Genomic DNA, 15,966 nt, shown 5'->3' on the forward strand with positions numbered 1-15,966 from the left:
TTGAAGATCATTAATGGCAAGATTTGAGGACCAAACTTGGGTGAATTGAAGATTAAGTTTGGAAAATATTTGAAGACCAAACTTGGAAGGTTAAAGACTAAGTTTGGCAGGTTTCATGAAGACGCACAAGGATGTGCGCCCCTTGCGAGGGACTGCATGATAAAAAACTGAGGAGGTAGGCTAGTTGCCGGCACTCAGGATCGGGAGATTTGGTTGCATCGACTCGGACTAAGCATGATCGGGAGGTTGATGGGTCTTGAGGTCGTCCGCAACGTAACCAGAACTCAGTTAAATTAGTAGTCAAGGCCATGTTGCAACTTATGTTACAACAGGAGTTGCAACAGCTAATTTTGGAAGGTTTTTAAATTAGTAGCCGCGGAGATTCCAAAAGAGGTATGTGCTATATTTGGAACGTTGAGGCTTCTATATAAGCTACCTTACTCGTAGATTGTAAGTATGACTCGTGGAGGAGAGTGTGTGAGCACTAAACAATCTAGAGAGGGTAGTGATCTTTATTGTTGAGAGAGTGAGTGACACGTGTTTGTACTCATGTATTTTTACCTCTATTAATGGATTGTTTATCTCTGGGCTTGGCCCCCTAGACGTAGGCGAGTGGACGCCGAACTGGGTTACCAACGTCGTGTGTCTTTTTCTTTGTTGGTTTGTGTGAGATTTCTATGAGTGCTTGAGTGTTCCCTAAAACCCACAAACCACACCGGAGGAACTAACAAGTGGTATCAGAGCCTTGGTCGCCATTTTTCACTTTGGTTTCAAAGTCGGCGAGGTCCTAACAAGTTCCATTGATGGCCGGAAAGGAAGGAGCTTCCGTCACACGACCACCGTTGCTAAATGGATCCAACTATCCATATTGGAAGGCACGCATGAAGGCGTTTATCAAATGCATAGATGAGAGTGCATGGATTGCCACAGAAGAAGGATGGTCCCTTCCGACTCTAGTTGATGAAGACGAGAACGTGATCATGAAGAAGAAAAGCAGTTGGAGTGTCGAAGATATGCGCAAAGCTAATGCCAATGGGAAAGCTCTCAATGCAATCTTTGGAGGAGTTGATGAGAACCAGTTCAAGTATATTGCAACATGCGAGTGCGCCAAGAAAGTTTGGGGGATTCTTCAAACTATTCATGAAGGCACCAACTTGGTAAGAGAATCTAAACTTCAAATGTTGACAACTATGTTTAAGAATCTCAAGATGGGAGAAGATGAGACCATAGCCATGTTCAATGCCAAATTGATGAACATTGCAAATCAAGCCTACCAGCTCGGCAAGGAGTACTCGGATAAAAAGCTAGTCCGGAAGACTCTTAGATCACTTCCAAGAAGATTTGATGCAAAAATCTCGGCAATAGAAGAAGCAAGAGACGTTTCAACTATGAAACTGGATGAGCTGATGGGGTCTCTACAAGAATATGAGATGAACCTTAATCCTGAAAGAAGAGTAGAAGATATAGCCTTGAAGGTTGAAGCAACAAAGCAGAAGGAGTTACAACAGGCTGTTGTAACAGAAAATAAAGATGAACAGGATAGAGAATTTGTTTTCTTGTCAAGAAAGATGCATGACATGCTTAGAAAATACAAAACACAAGGCAAGAAATTCCAAAGAAGAGATGATCTAAATAAAGAAAAGGAAGAAGCCGAAGATCATCACAAAAAGGAAGAAGTCGAAGATCATCGCATGAAGATCAAGTGTAGAGAATGTGGTGGCTTTGGGCACTATCAATCCGAATGTGCTAACACTCTCAGGAAGAAAGGAAAGTCACTGAATGCTAGATGGAGTGATGATTCAGACGGCAGCTTGGAGGAAGAAGATGAAGGAAGTCTAAGCAATCATCATACATCTTTTCCTGCAATGATGAATGGATCCACGTTTGTTGCAGAATATGTTGCAACATCAGCTACAACATCCACTAAAACTGATAGTGAATACAATGAGGTAATAGAAAATGACCTTATCACAGGTTATAAACTCATAATGAACAGATTAAATGAAATGATGCTGCAAAACCAACGCTTGGAGGAAGAGTTAAGTATATGTAAAGAAAAACTGTGCAATGCTGAGAAGACCTTGAACTTCATGAACAAGGTTACTACCAAGCTTGACGAGATTCTATCAGTTGGAAGAACTAGTAAAGCCTGATATGGTATTGGGTATATTGGAGAAAGCTCAAGTGTCAAGACAGAAGGTTTAGGAGTTGTGTTTGTCAAGTCAACTGCCCTACAAAACATTAAAGAAAAACAAATCAAAGCAAGGGAAGAACCGAAAAGTAAAGTGCCTGCATGCTTTCATTGTGGAGAGATTGGCCACATGAGACCCCAAGTGCAACAAATTGAAAGAAGACTTGAAAAGTGGAAGAATAATTGGACATGATCAGGCAATCATTAAAAGAAAAGACAGAGGGAAGACTATTATAATCAAGAAATTGTGGATTCAAAAAAGTGAAGTGCCAAGAGAAGAAGAAGAGTCCTCCAATTCAGGTCTGAAGATGGTGATAAATCAGATAGGTACAACATCATGGTACAATAAGCAATATGTTGACCGAGGACCTATAAAGTCAACAAGCAAAACACTCCAACGAGTGAAAGTTTCTTGATGTCTCTAAAAGATTCAAAACAAAAAATCAAAAACAAAAAAAGGAAATAAAAAAAGAGGGAAGAAATTTTAAAAAATATATATTCAAAAAGAGGAGGGATTTTTTTTTAAATGAGATAAGATATTTTTGAAATATGAAAGGGTGCCTTGGAAGTTATAACTAATTAAAGGGGCATAAAAACCCTAAAATCCCAATTTGTTTCCACAGTTGTTTTTGATATCAGGAGAACAGGAAGAAGAAGACAAAGTCGGTGTTTGAGAAAAGATGAGGATGAAAAGGATGGCCCGCCGTGCTCCTGTAACCCCACAAGAAATTGCTGCCCGAATTGCGGAAGTAAGGATGAGAGGGACTGATTCAGGAGGAAGCCCATCAAGAGGAGAAGAATCAGAAGATCTATCAAAAGCAATCATCCCCTATGTCTCCCCTCAGGATGATGATTCATCTAGCAGAATAGCAAAAACAGGAACATCGTCACAGGATGTGCCTACAGGTGTTCAAGACAGAGATGATCTCTTGAGATGGGTGCGTGAGTCTTTTCTAAGAGCTTACGTTCAGGGAACAGAAGAAGATGAACAGGAGGACTCCACTACTATTCCAGATGTAGAAGGTTCGGGAAATCAACAGGTTAGGGGTGAAGATGCTGCAGAAGAAGAAGCAAACCCAGAACAAGCAGAAGAAGATGCCAATGAAAAAGGTACATATGCTCCCACGAGTGCTGAAGAAGAGGTTGCTGCTATATTTAGTGAGGTTCTTGGAAATATTCACCAGAATATCGATATAGCTGGAGACACAGAACATGTTACTGTACAGGTTACAACATCCCCTGCAACATCAGAAAGTTCATATAGTTCTGATGAGATCCCACTCAAAGATCGTGTCACCCAGATTGCTGAAGGGAAGAAAGCAGTGTCTGAGAAGAAGGCCCTGTCAAGGAAGAAATCCCAGAAGAAGAAGGAGAAGGTTAGCAAATCCAAGAGAAAGTCTTTCTCAGACCCCGAAGTAGATGCCTCTCCTAGGCCCAAGAGAAAGTGCACTGAAGCTGCGAAACAGGGGGAGAAACCGTCAGCAAGCTCTAAGAAAGAAAAGAAGAAATAAACAACCCAACAGGTTAAAGACAATGATGAAGACAAGTTTCTAGATAAAGTTTCGAAGAAGAAATTCAAGACCATTGTTGAAAGAGGGCTTATTGTTGAAAGGGTGATAGATAAAGGAGCTTTTGAGAAGCATGGGTTAACTGAGCTGCTGCAAGAAAGAAGTTTATACAAGTCTGCAACATTTGTCGAAAGCTACAGTTTGTCATTGGTCCAAGAGTTTTACAGCAATTTGTCACCATCTGACAAGGGCATCTCCAAAGTCCACATTCGGGGAAAGTGGATTCCTTTTACCCCAACTCATCTGAACAGATTTTTGGAGTTTAAACCTGAAGTAAAAGGCAACTATGAAGAGGGGTTTGAGCTGAATGAGGAGGCTCTGAAAGAGATTACTGGAGGAAGAACTGAGTCATGGGGAGAAGAGTCAAGACTTCCAGCCTCCACTCTTACAGCCAAGTACAATGGTTTGTTTAAACTTGGCATTCAGAATTGGTTACCAGTCCCACACAACTCCAGTATAGTAAAAGAGCTCGCAATGTTATTGTTTGCTATTGGAACTAGCAATAAGTTCAATCTGGGAAGGCTAATCTTCCAGGATATTGTAAAAGAAGCTGACTGTACAAGCTCCTCAACATCACTTGCATATCCTACACTGCTGTCGCAGTATTTGTTACACTATGAGTACAACTCAGGAAGGGAGAAGCAGTCACGGCAGTGAAGAAGCTGAAGATTTCCCAGAAGCAGTTCAGCCCTGGTAAGAAGATTGATTTACCTGTAGGAAGGTTGTCTACACCACCAATGCATGAAGATGAAGAAGAAGAAGAAGGAAATGTATTAGTTGAAGAAGAATATGAGAAAATGTTGAAAGAGCAACTAGAAGATGCAGAGAGGAGGCAACGATCATTATCTGCAGAACTATTCATCATTGCCAAGCAGAAGCAGAAGATTCTTTCTCGCCTTGAAATCCTTGAGAAAAAGAAGAGAGGAGCTGATGCCAACGACTCAGGGGAAGATGATGACTAGGAGACCTAAAGATAGGGGGAGTCGCCGAAGATGGTGTAACGAGGGGTACAACAACTCAAGAAGACTTCGGCATCAATTATGTCACAAAGGGGGAGAAGTTTTGCTAGCATCAGACTGACTTGTTTTTCATTTCTTATGTCTTTTTAAAAGTACTCCATCTAATCCAAATTAAAAACCATGCTCTTTTTTAATGTCTTGTAGACATTTTTCATGGCGCATTTTTTAATGTAAAACGTAAAAAGCTTGTATAATAGTCATCCATAATATAAAACATACCCTTTTATTTTCTGTATTTTTATTTGAATTTTTCAACTAAAGTACATATAATATATGAACATATCACGTGTCGCAATTTTGACGTGCCATACTAAACTAATTATGATGTAGACCTAGGCATGAACTAATTAACTGGGTCTGGAGAGCTTGACCCACCAGGTTTAATTCAATAATAGTTGGGCCTGAAACTAGCCTATCCTACAGGGGTAGTTTTGACCTAACCAACCAGAACTAGTGTTCTAGGGTTGAAATTGGGACCAAGCCAAAACCCATTGGTTCACAATTTGACCGGTTATTTATTGTTTTTAAATTTAAATATATAATTAAAAATTTCAAAAAAAAATTAATTCCTAATAAATAACAATAATTGAAAATAACTTAAAAATAATTTACAAAAGATGTAGTCACGAGGGGCTTACACTTAGTTCATTTACCTGTTGAATTAAGTTGCTTATATTTCCTCTTAGGTGTAGGAGAAATCAAAATTCATGTAGTTCTCTTATTTTGGATACAAGTTGTCACTCTCTTAGTCGTTGCCGCATATATCCTAGCTTTTACTAAGACTTGAGGTTCGTTGTTATGCTCATCACGTTATTAATGAAAAAGTCACTAGCTTCTGAACTTCCCCTCTTTATTTCTACCAAACTCAAAAACTAAAAAAACATCTAATCTAAACTTCCACAATTGTCCAACAATATCAACATCACTATACAAAAATAAATGTGCAATAGAAAAATAAACTTATGAAAACAAATTTGGGTAGGTATTAAAAACAAAAAAACAAATCCATAATTCTAGTAGCAATATTCCACAAATATTCAAATAAATTAATACAGGGTAGAATATTATTCCAGTCAAAAAAATGCCTTGTAAAACAATGTCACAATGAGAAACCAGTTAGTAGAGTGCCATCTAGCTCTAATATCTTTTTGGAATTTTTTTACCATCATATTGTATGCTCTCCAATAAATAACGAACACATTGTTTCACGAGATTTATGTTCCTTCCCAGATATTCTACAACATCCTTAATTGGGCCTACAAATTGTTTTAGTGATTCTAACCCATTTTGCACACATAAGTTAATCACTTGATATTTTAATACTTTTATTTTACTTAGGTTTTAACTGTTACCAACCAGTTTTTAATTAACCTGATGCAGAAAATTTTCAAGGTGTTATAAAGTGTTCCATCCATACTGATCATCCTTTACCAGGTCCAATAATGAGCATCAAATTAGTTGAAAATTTTAAATGTTTTTGGTAGCATTCAAAGGTTAATTAAATTTAATAAATAGCTTATTGTTTTCCCCCTAAAATAACAATTAACTAGTAACACATGAAACCCAAAAACCCATTTATTTGCATGAGTGTTTCTCATTAATAACCATTCAAATGGATAACACCAAGAACTAACAACAACCTTCGCTGCTGATGGCAATGAATCAGCAGCAACACCAGGCCAATGTATTTACTTGATCATGGTTCAAAGATTGAGCTACATTATCTCAACCACTGCTCGGCCAACAATTTTTCCATGGTTCAGATCCTCAAAAGCTTGGTTTGCTTCCTCAAATTGGCATTTTCTTGAAACAGTATTTTGTAGGTCAAATGTGCCAGCCTCCGCAAGCTTAACTACTTGCGGAAGATCTTGTCTTGCTCTCGCACCATATGATCCGATAATCTTCACCTGCTTCAGCAATCATAAATCATGTATTCATTGTGGTTGATATTAACATAATCCATGATATGCAATGTTTGTAAAAAGATGAAAGGACAAAAAAATGAAAACATGATATGCGATTTAAGCATGGGTTTTCCATTGTACTATATCTCATAATCCAGGTATAGTAATTGGAAGCAGTCATTAGATATCTAGAAGTTTTATCAAGACAAATATGAAATCTAAATTAAAATTGCTAAAACAATTCAAATAAAGAAAATTTAATTAAGAACAAAATCCACACATGTTGTTTAACCAAACAAGACATGAGTAGTCATGATTTATAACCCTTACACATAACTAAAGTCACCAAACAAACAAGTAAGAAAAATCTGAAAATGTGAGATTGATTACCATTACACAACTAAAGTCACTAAACAAAATAGCAAGAAAAATTGCATTTAACTTTTTTTTGTAACAGAATAGGGTTCCAAATTCCAAAATGTATAGAGATATAATATTCATCTAAGCTGTCAAGCCATATATAGTGAATCAGATTTACAATATTCAGCTTTACCCTAAATCATCAAAAATATGTACCTAATGAAAGCAGAACAAAGAAGCCTACTCATGAAATACAATGCTTTGTCACATGATTGTATGGGTGAGGTTTAAGGCCATAACCTGCTGGAGTTCACAATCAGCACCTCATTTAGACCTGGGGGTTTAGATATGAATAAATAGACCTGACTTGTGTACAAAAATGCCAAAAACATTTAATGAGATGGAGCTTTACTTCTTTCTATTTGCACATGTTTGGATCAGTGATCAGCTACCTTCTCTAACAGTAGGTAACAAACAAAACCCAAGTCCCATCCTTTATTACTCATACAATACAAGGACACAATTTTAAGGAACACACACACACATATATATATAAAGAATAACAATTATGTTCTTAGGAAGAAATCCAATGACACCTATATTATTGTCTAGTGTAAACTGTAAACAACTTTTCTGACAACATTACATAGGGGGGTGATGGGGGAGTTAGCATGTGGGAATTTTTACCAAAAAGAACTTCCATCAATAGGTCTGTTACCAGTACTATGACGAAGGTGTCTATTCATTAAATTAATCTTTTCTTTCCATTTTCTCCAAGACCTTCTCAGCATCACTGAGTACATGAGGGAACTGATAAACCAACATACTATATTTTAAGCACACCATCCAATGCTCACATCTAGTTTGTTGCCACCATTGCCTCCACTACCCTACTTTTCTTTGGGTAGCAGTGTTACTAGGACACCGATATGGGTGTCGCGTATCAAAGTATCAGCGAGTATTCAAACACTTGAATTTAAAGAAAATAGGATACGTGGCCACGGCCATGAATGCACACATATAAACACGCACACACACAATTTAATGAAAATCAGAAACATGGTCACGCCGTGTGCGCATATATACACACACAAACACGCACTCGTGTGCATCCGATTCAATAAAAATCAGATACATGCCCATGGCCATGTGTGTGTATATGCACACATAAACACACGTGTACACACACGTGCAGGCATATGTATACATACATACATACATATATATATATATATATATAAATGCACGTCTGTGCATATAAACATGAGAATCACATTGGTTTTAGCAGGATGGAGACTATTTTAGTAAAACAGGCTCCTTTTAGATGTGCATACAAACATTGTGAAGCATCTTGTTTTTGGAAAAATAGATAATATTGGTGTAAACCAAGTTGGTTTAGAAAAAATAACTTACAAAGGATTTAAATCATATTACTTTTAAACTATATTAAAATAGGATTTTTATAATCATAAAAATCACTATTTGAAAGACGAATAAATTTATAAAGATAAGAAAATAAATAAAAAATAAAAAATATAAGATAAGATAATCCAAAAGATATGGAAGACTTAGATTAAAATTAAAAGGAAAAAATTAAAATGGAGAGGGAGATGGAAAGGAGACAAGTGAAAAAAACTCATTTTTATCATATAAACGATGTAAAATAATATCACTTGGGGAACAAATGACTCAAAGGTGTTCCCAACGTATCACACCATAGACATGTATGGATATGTAAATTTCATTGGATAGGCCGTATCCAGGTCAAACTTACCTGAAGATCTACCCTAGATGTCCATTGCACTTGTTGTCAGCACCAGTAGTCTTGCCTTAGACAACAACACAAATTATTGAATCACTACAGCCACTCCATTCTCCACGATAAAATAACATGCTCATCACTTAACCACAAAAAGAAGCACTATAGATTAATTTCTAAACCAAACCTATAAGCTGAGTCCTCTAAATCTCTCAAAACCACAAAATGCATGTTGTTTAACCCTCTTGATTTCAGAGAACCTTAAGTTTACTTTAATATTAAACGATCAGACTGTCCAGAGTAAACAAAGTTTACCAATTTATCTGTAGACAAAAATCATTTTCTTATCCCCCAAAGTTAGTAACTGTTTCACCCTCATACCCAACCACTGAAAAATGAATAATATTGTGCACAAAATATCATGTGCTTACATCCTTCTGCAAAAGATTTATTGCTTGCTTACATCTTTCTTGCCTCATTCAGATCTTAAGTTAATAATAGGAATTACTAACATTTTCAAAGTTGTCCATTGAAATGATAGCAATATGAAATAGCACAAATCCAATAGCCTATCATATTGTTGACAGAAGCATTCAATCTAACTATAAGTTGCTAAGCTTGAAAAATAATGGAAACAATGACTTAGCACAGTTCTCATCTTCAATAAAACTGAAACAAATAGTGAACCCACCTGTCTGCGAACAAGGCGGGTAATGTCTACCTCACCCACAACATTAGTTGCTGCAAGGCCTATTATCACAGCTTTTCCTCCATCTCGTACACTTTTTGTGCATTGTGCAAAAGTTGATGCCTTCCCCAATGCTTCGATAGCTACATCTACCCCCATTCCTCCAGTAATTTCCTGTGAAGAATGAGCATAGGAATAATACAGTAGAATCAATAAAGTTGCTAATTAACAATAAAATAAATGAAAAAACAAACACAAAGGATTTGTTTATTATATATACAAAATTTCCATCATCTACCAAGATTAACTGCAGGAATTATTTAGAGCTATAAATTTTAATAAAATTTTAGAACATTAATGTGAACCTTGATTTGATCAACAACATCCTCCTTCATTGCATTTATAGTGTGAGTAGCTCCAAGCAATTTTGCACTGTGAAGCTTTTCATCAAGAACATCAACAGCAATAATCTCGGATGCCCCAAAAGCTCGTGCTATTTGCAAGCAACTGAAGCAACCAAATTAATAAATAAATAAATAAAGGTAATTATCCAACAAAACATCATATAAAAACCTCTAATACTGTCAGACCAGTTAATTCAAAATCTAACATGTTTAGATGATGTATACTCACACATACAGAATCATAAAATCTTATCCCGGTTGTTCGTACTCATTTGATAGTAATATTGGTTCTTACTCCGTCGCAGAAGAAGATTTGCAAAATATTTGACAAAGAATTTATTGCCACATCTAGGAAAGATATCTAAGATCTGCTCAAGAGCAGATACCTTCAAATTTTCGCAGCTAATTGCAATACCATCTAATTCAATACATAACTCATTTCTTATATCAACTCTTATGCTTTTGTTCCCCATTGAACCCTATATTTTCCACTTCACCCTCATCCACTGTCCAAATGAACATTAACATTAACATGTCAATCCTTCACAAGAAAACATTTATACACATGGATCTATAATATAAATGAGTAAAAAAAATGCCTCCAAGGTTGTCATAGGCGCAAGGCGCATCTAGGCGTAAGGGGGTCCTGGGGCCTAGGCGCAAGCCTGATTAACACTAGGCGCACTAATTTCCATTAAAGAAAATTGAAAAATTAGAAATATTTATACTAAAGATTAATTTGTATAAAAGTTTTAAAATGTTTTAAAGATTAATATCATAGAAGACGATCAGACATTAGAAAAAAAAACGTACATAATAACATGAAAAATAATCTGCAAATGTATAATACAAAATGCGTGATATGATATAATGCATGTATATAATCCAAATCCTAACTTGTATAATAAAATCTAGATTTTAGTGACTATCATCAAAATCATCATGTCCATCATCATCCAACATCATCAATTTCCTCTTCAAATTTATCATTCTCTTCATCTAAATAGTGGATTGGCCCGAAGAGGAGATATAAGGTTTTGATTCTACTTGGTTGATTGTGTGTTGGTCACCCTAATTTTAAACGGCTCTGATTGTATGCGAGCCTCTTTTATTTTTAATCATCAAAGATGTGTGGATAAGATAAAAGTTAAACTAAATATTTAAAAAATAACCAAATAAATTTGTTGATGTTACGCGCCTAGGCCCACGCCTTGAGCCTTGTGCCTAGGCTTAGAGGCGCACGCCTTTATAACAGTGCCCGCTTGACACCTGTAAAGGCGGCAATCTGTTGAGCCTTGAGCCCGAGGAGACCGCCTCCTCTTTGACAACTATGAATGCCTCGATGTAAAAGATTCACAGATTTCAGATGTACTTTGAAATCCACTGGACCTTCCCAAAATCAACAATGATGGGCTAAGTTGTTGAAAATGAAATGAAGGTTCCATGTCAGCTGTATCAACAAGTGTAAGCCAAAATCAATGGTGTTGATTTTCCATGTTGATGATCTGCCATATATTTTTCATATTGCTGTTTTACATATGATCAATCATGAGTTTGACATCTGAAAAGTGCTATTTTTGGTATTCGGGCATTTCTCTTATGGATAGAGTATTCCACTGAGAATATCTATAGCTATCACTGATTGAATATATACTCATGCAGTTCCTATGCAGACTAAGTACCACTAATATACTCGATATCTTTTAAAAAATAAAGATTTGACTAAGAAATAGAACTTATGAAAGATCTAACATTCAATGATACATTTAAAAAATGATATATATGTATAAGAATAAGGTCAGAACACCATAATCCACATATTTCACTTTATAAGAGAAGGACCAACTTAAAGATGTTCTCATTATCCATTCTTCCATGTTTAGTTTGTAAAAGATGTTCCCAGAATCCCAGGGATAAATGGTTGCCCCCTCAAACAAAAGTAATACTTAACATCCCAACACAATATACAATAAAAAATTGTTAAAATGCGACTAACAATCAGAAGAAAATTCAAGCTTCTTACCTTGACCCAACACCACCAACACCAATGACAGCAACAGAATCACCAGCACGCAGCTCAGCTGCATGTCTCATAGCACCATAAGCAGTGAAGACTGCACAACCTAGAATAGCTGATTCAGAATAGGGCAGTGAGTTAGGGAGAACTGCTAATGCATTAGCAGGCACAACACAGTATTCAGCAAGACCACCCATACTGTACATGTACACAGGCTTTCCTGCAAAATCAGACAAACACAATGGGGTTAAGGTACACAAAAAATATCACGACACTTTAAGGTTTATTTATTTTTTTTATTTTGATTTTTTTTTCAAAAGTTAAAATTTAAAATCCTATGATGAAGGATATGTATTGATCTTTGCAAACAAGATAATCAAAATCAATTAGACAGAACATTTTAAGCAACATCTGAACTTTCAATTAACTTAGGAGTTAGAAAAATGAAAAATAACTTGATAGAGATACCCGCAAAGAACAATCTACATAAATATTTAAAAGCAATTTTATATAGGAAACTAATAACAATACATGTAGAGATACCTCATCACTGAATAAGCTACAAAACACTAGATCACCTAAAGCTAGTCACAATAGAGCTATATCTTTAGTAGCTAGTCACTACTAAGATGTGACAATTATTATTATTATTATTATTATTATTATTATTATTATTATTATTATTATTATTATTATCATCATCAACACAGTATTCAGCAAGACCACCCATACTGTACATGTACACAGGCTTTCCTGCAAAATCAGACAAACACAATGGGGTTAAGGCACACAAAAAATATCACGACACTTTAAGGTTTATTTATTTTTTTTATTTTGATTTTTTTTTCAAAAGTTAGAATTTAAAATCCTATGATGAAGGATATGTATTGATCTTTGCAAACAAGATAATCAAAATCAAGTAGACAGAACATTTTAAGCAACATCTGAACTTTCAATTAACTTAGGAGTTAGAAAAATGAAAAATAACTTGATAGAGATACCCGCAAAGAACAATCTACATAAATATTTAAAAGAAATTTTATATAGGAAACTAATAACAATACATGTAGAGATACCTCATCACTGAATAAGCTACAAAACACTAGATCACCTAAAGCTAGTCACAATAGAGAAAGATGTGACAATTATTATTATTATTATTATTATTATTATTATTATTATTATTATTATTATTATTATTATTATCATATAGATCTAAACCTTACAAGCAAATATATTATATAATTATTATTATCATATAGATCTAAACCTTACAAGCAAATATATTATATATACATCAATTAGTTAAATGTTTATGTCAATAAAATGAAGATTCAGAAAATTAGGAAGATCACTATGCAAAATTAACAAATGATTTAGCAACATCAACAAGTTGTAAGAAGTTTAGAAAGATATTGAAAAGCCAAAAAAGAGTAAAAACTATCAATATAGGAGGTGTACAGAAAATTAGAGGATGTTAGAGAAAACATGGCTTATTACACCAGGGAAACACCAGAAAGTATGGATAGAGACACCAAAGCAAGTATGGATACACCAAGTTTCCCCAGATACTCAGTGTATCAACATAACAATTAGGAAGCATGATATTCCAAAATGGAATCCCATCACTGATCCTTCAATCATCATTATCTGAGTTCATGTATGTATTGAAGAAAATAGTTTGATTATCTCTCACTAATGTTGAAAAGCAACTTCCTTTCTTTGCCATTCCCTAAAGATACCCTCTCTTCAAAGATTTCAGCTTCTTCTGCTTCTGCCCATAATGATAAAGGAAGAACAAGAAAATGAAAATACATTTGCACTATTATCAAATATAGCTTTTGATTGAAGCAGCCACTTTTGTGGAATTCTGTAATCCAAAAGAAAGTAGAATTCTAATTTCCTGTTCAAATGAATAAGCATATCCCTTTCACAATTAGAGCAATTGAATTGAGAGTTTGTACATAATGGTAGAGTTGATATTTGATCAGTACCATTGCTACGCAAAAACAATCGGGTTTCACCATCATAAAGTGTTCCTCTTGCTCGGTTATATGCAAAGAATGCCTCACAAAGATCTTCTTGGCCCTATTAAAATAAATATTTAACACTCATGATTTTGCGGATAAACAACCCAAGAAAAAAGTTTCTGGAACATCATTGTATTACATCAACAACATCAAACAAGAATATTAAAAGAAAAAAAAAAGTGCCCGCCATATGATACCTTTACACAAAAGAAGCAATTACCACAAGGCATAATAAATGCTCCGACCACATGACCCCCAATGGGAAACCTGATTTGAATGTTGATAATTAAGATGCAAAATGTACTAAAAAGAGGAGAAAAAAAAGTAAATATTTTAATGTTCAACCATAGTGCTGCCTTAAGATTTACCTTTTCACAATCCCACTATCAGTGTGGGCACCATGTTCAACAACCTCTCCGGTGATCTCATGGCCCACAACGCAAGGGCTAGAAAATGGAAGTTCGCCTTTCATGACATGAAGATCAGAATGACAGACTCCACATGCTGCACATTTGCAAGCCCAGAACACAATAGAGTGGGTAATACAATACATCATATAAACATGGATGACATGAAACTGTTGACAGCAATTCCGAATGAAGCAAGTGATAAACGGTTCAAAAAATCTATTTGAAACTCAGCATACATAAAAGAAGCACAATGACTGCAGTTAGAAGTGAATCACACTTTTATTCTGCTATTACCAGACCAATTGAGTAGGACCAATATAAAATCTACAGTTCCCCCAAAAAAGAAAAATCCTAATTTACATAATGTGTTAAATCAATGGCAAAATTCTAAACACTTGTGTGATCACTGATAGCATTACTGGAGTTAATTTGACAAACACGAAGCAGAATACACTCCTTCCCACCAACTTAAAATTTGTCTGTTAGAAATTGAAAAAAAAAAAAAGCAAGCAATTGTAAAACATAAATCTTGATGAAAGGAACACTGAAGAGCACAATTCCTATCAAATATTTTAAAAAGCATCAGGCGATAAACCTTGATCAAGATTTTGAGATTAATTGAGGAGGGTTGACCTTTTGTCTTAATCAGGACCTCTCCAGATTTGGGTCGGGGCATGTGGAAGTCCTCGATTGTGAGCGGCTTGTTGGGCTCCCAGAACACCGTGCCGCGCATGAAGGACGGGCCACCACTGACGTGGTAGCCACTGGTGTCAACAGCAGAGGAGGAAAGAGCTCGACCAGGGGTAAGAGCATAGCGATTGCTGGAAAGACGCCGAAGGATAGCACGGGAGGTGGAGGAGAAAAACGCCATTAGAGAGCGAACTTCAAGGTTTGAGCTTTGCTGGTGAGAAGAACGAAGGGTGTAACCAAAAATAATATAAAATAAAATAATCAGTAAACTATTTTCATCCAACTTTGGGACTCTTTTATAATAAAAAATTAAAGACCAACATGACAGTGGGGCCCACTTTTGGATTTATATCTGTTTAAAATTTATAGTGTCCTATGGATTTATTCATGATTAAGAAACCGAATATCAAGGATGCAAGATTTAGACAAACAAGTGTCAATGATGCATGTGATAAGGAAGCTAGAGATAGAACAATTCAACACATTGCTCGATTTTTTTACCAATCTGGAATTGCTTTCAATGCCGCAAACTTAGATAGTTTCAAAGCCATGATTGAAGCAATTGGGAGATATGGTCCAAATTTGAAGCCACCAAGTTTCCATGAATTAAGAGTGCCACTCCTTAAAAAAGAGTTAGCTTACACGGAGAATTTACTCAAGGGTCATAAAGATGAATGGATAAAACATGGTTGCTCAATTATGTCTGATGGATGGACTGACAAAAAGAATCGAACTTTGATCAATTTTTTGGTGTATTGTCCATTTGGAACGATGTTTGTTGACTCTACTGATGCGTCTTCTTTTATGAAGAGTGGAGAGAAGGTCATGGAATTACTTGATCATTTTGTGGAGAAAATTGGCAAGAAAAATATTGTTCAAGTGGTTACCGATAATGGTTCTAATTATGTTTTGGCAGGTATGTTTCT

At 35.6% G+C, this 15,966-nt stretch overlaps 2 protein-coding genes across 2 annotated transcripts; one reads left to right on the plus strand and one right to left on the minus strand.

The window, feature by feature from the left end:
- The first annotated feature begins 2,886 nt into the window (after positions 1–2,886).
- LOC120276115 lies at positions 2,887–4,416 on the plus strand. The gene is made up of 2 exons (XM_039282847.1): positions 2,887–3,567; positions 3,715–4,416. The coding sequence occupies exons 1-2, from the start codon at positions 2,887–2,889 to the stop codon at positions 4,414–4,416; spliced, it is 1,383 nt and encodes a 460-aa protein (XP_039138781.1).
- A 1,919-nt stretch (positions 4,417–6,335) lies between these two features.
- LOC120276290 (alcohol dehydrogenase) lies at positions 6,336–15,291 on the minus strand. Its single transcript, XM_039283012.1, has 8 exons — positions 14,984–15,291; positions 14,309–14,444; positions 14,138–14,207; positions 13,905–13,998; positions 11,917–12,130; positions 9,855–9,996; positions 9,493–9,663; positions 6,336–6,685 (listed from the first exon to the last, which is right to left on the minus strand). Exons 1-8 carry the CDS (start codon positions 15,219–15,221, stop codon positions 6,494–6,496), a joined length of 1,257 nt encoding a protein of 418 aa, XP_039138946.1. The 5' UTR covers positions 15,222–15,291; the 3' UTR covers positions 6,336–6,493.
- Between the last annotated feature and the right edge of the window lie 675 nt (positions 15,292–15,966).

This window comes from Dioscorea cayenensis, chromosome 14, assembly GCF_009730915.1.
Source record: "Dioscorea cayenensis subsp. rotundata cultivar TDr96_F1 chromosome 14, TDr96_F1_v2_PseudoChromosome.rev07_lg8_w22 25.fasta, whole genome shotgun sequence".
Lineage (NCBI taxonomy): Eukaryota > Viridiplantae > Streptophyta > Magnoliopsida > Dioscoreales > Dioscoreaceae > Dioscorea > Dioscorea cayenensis.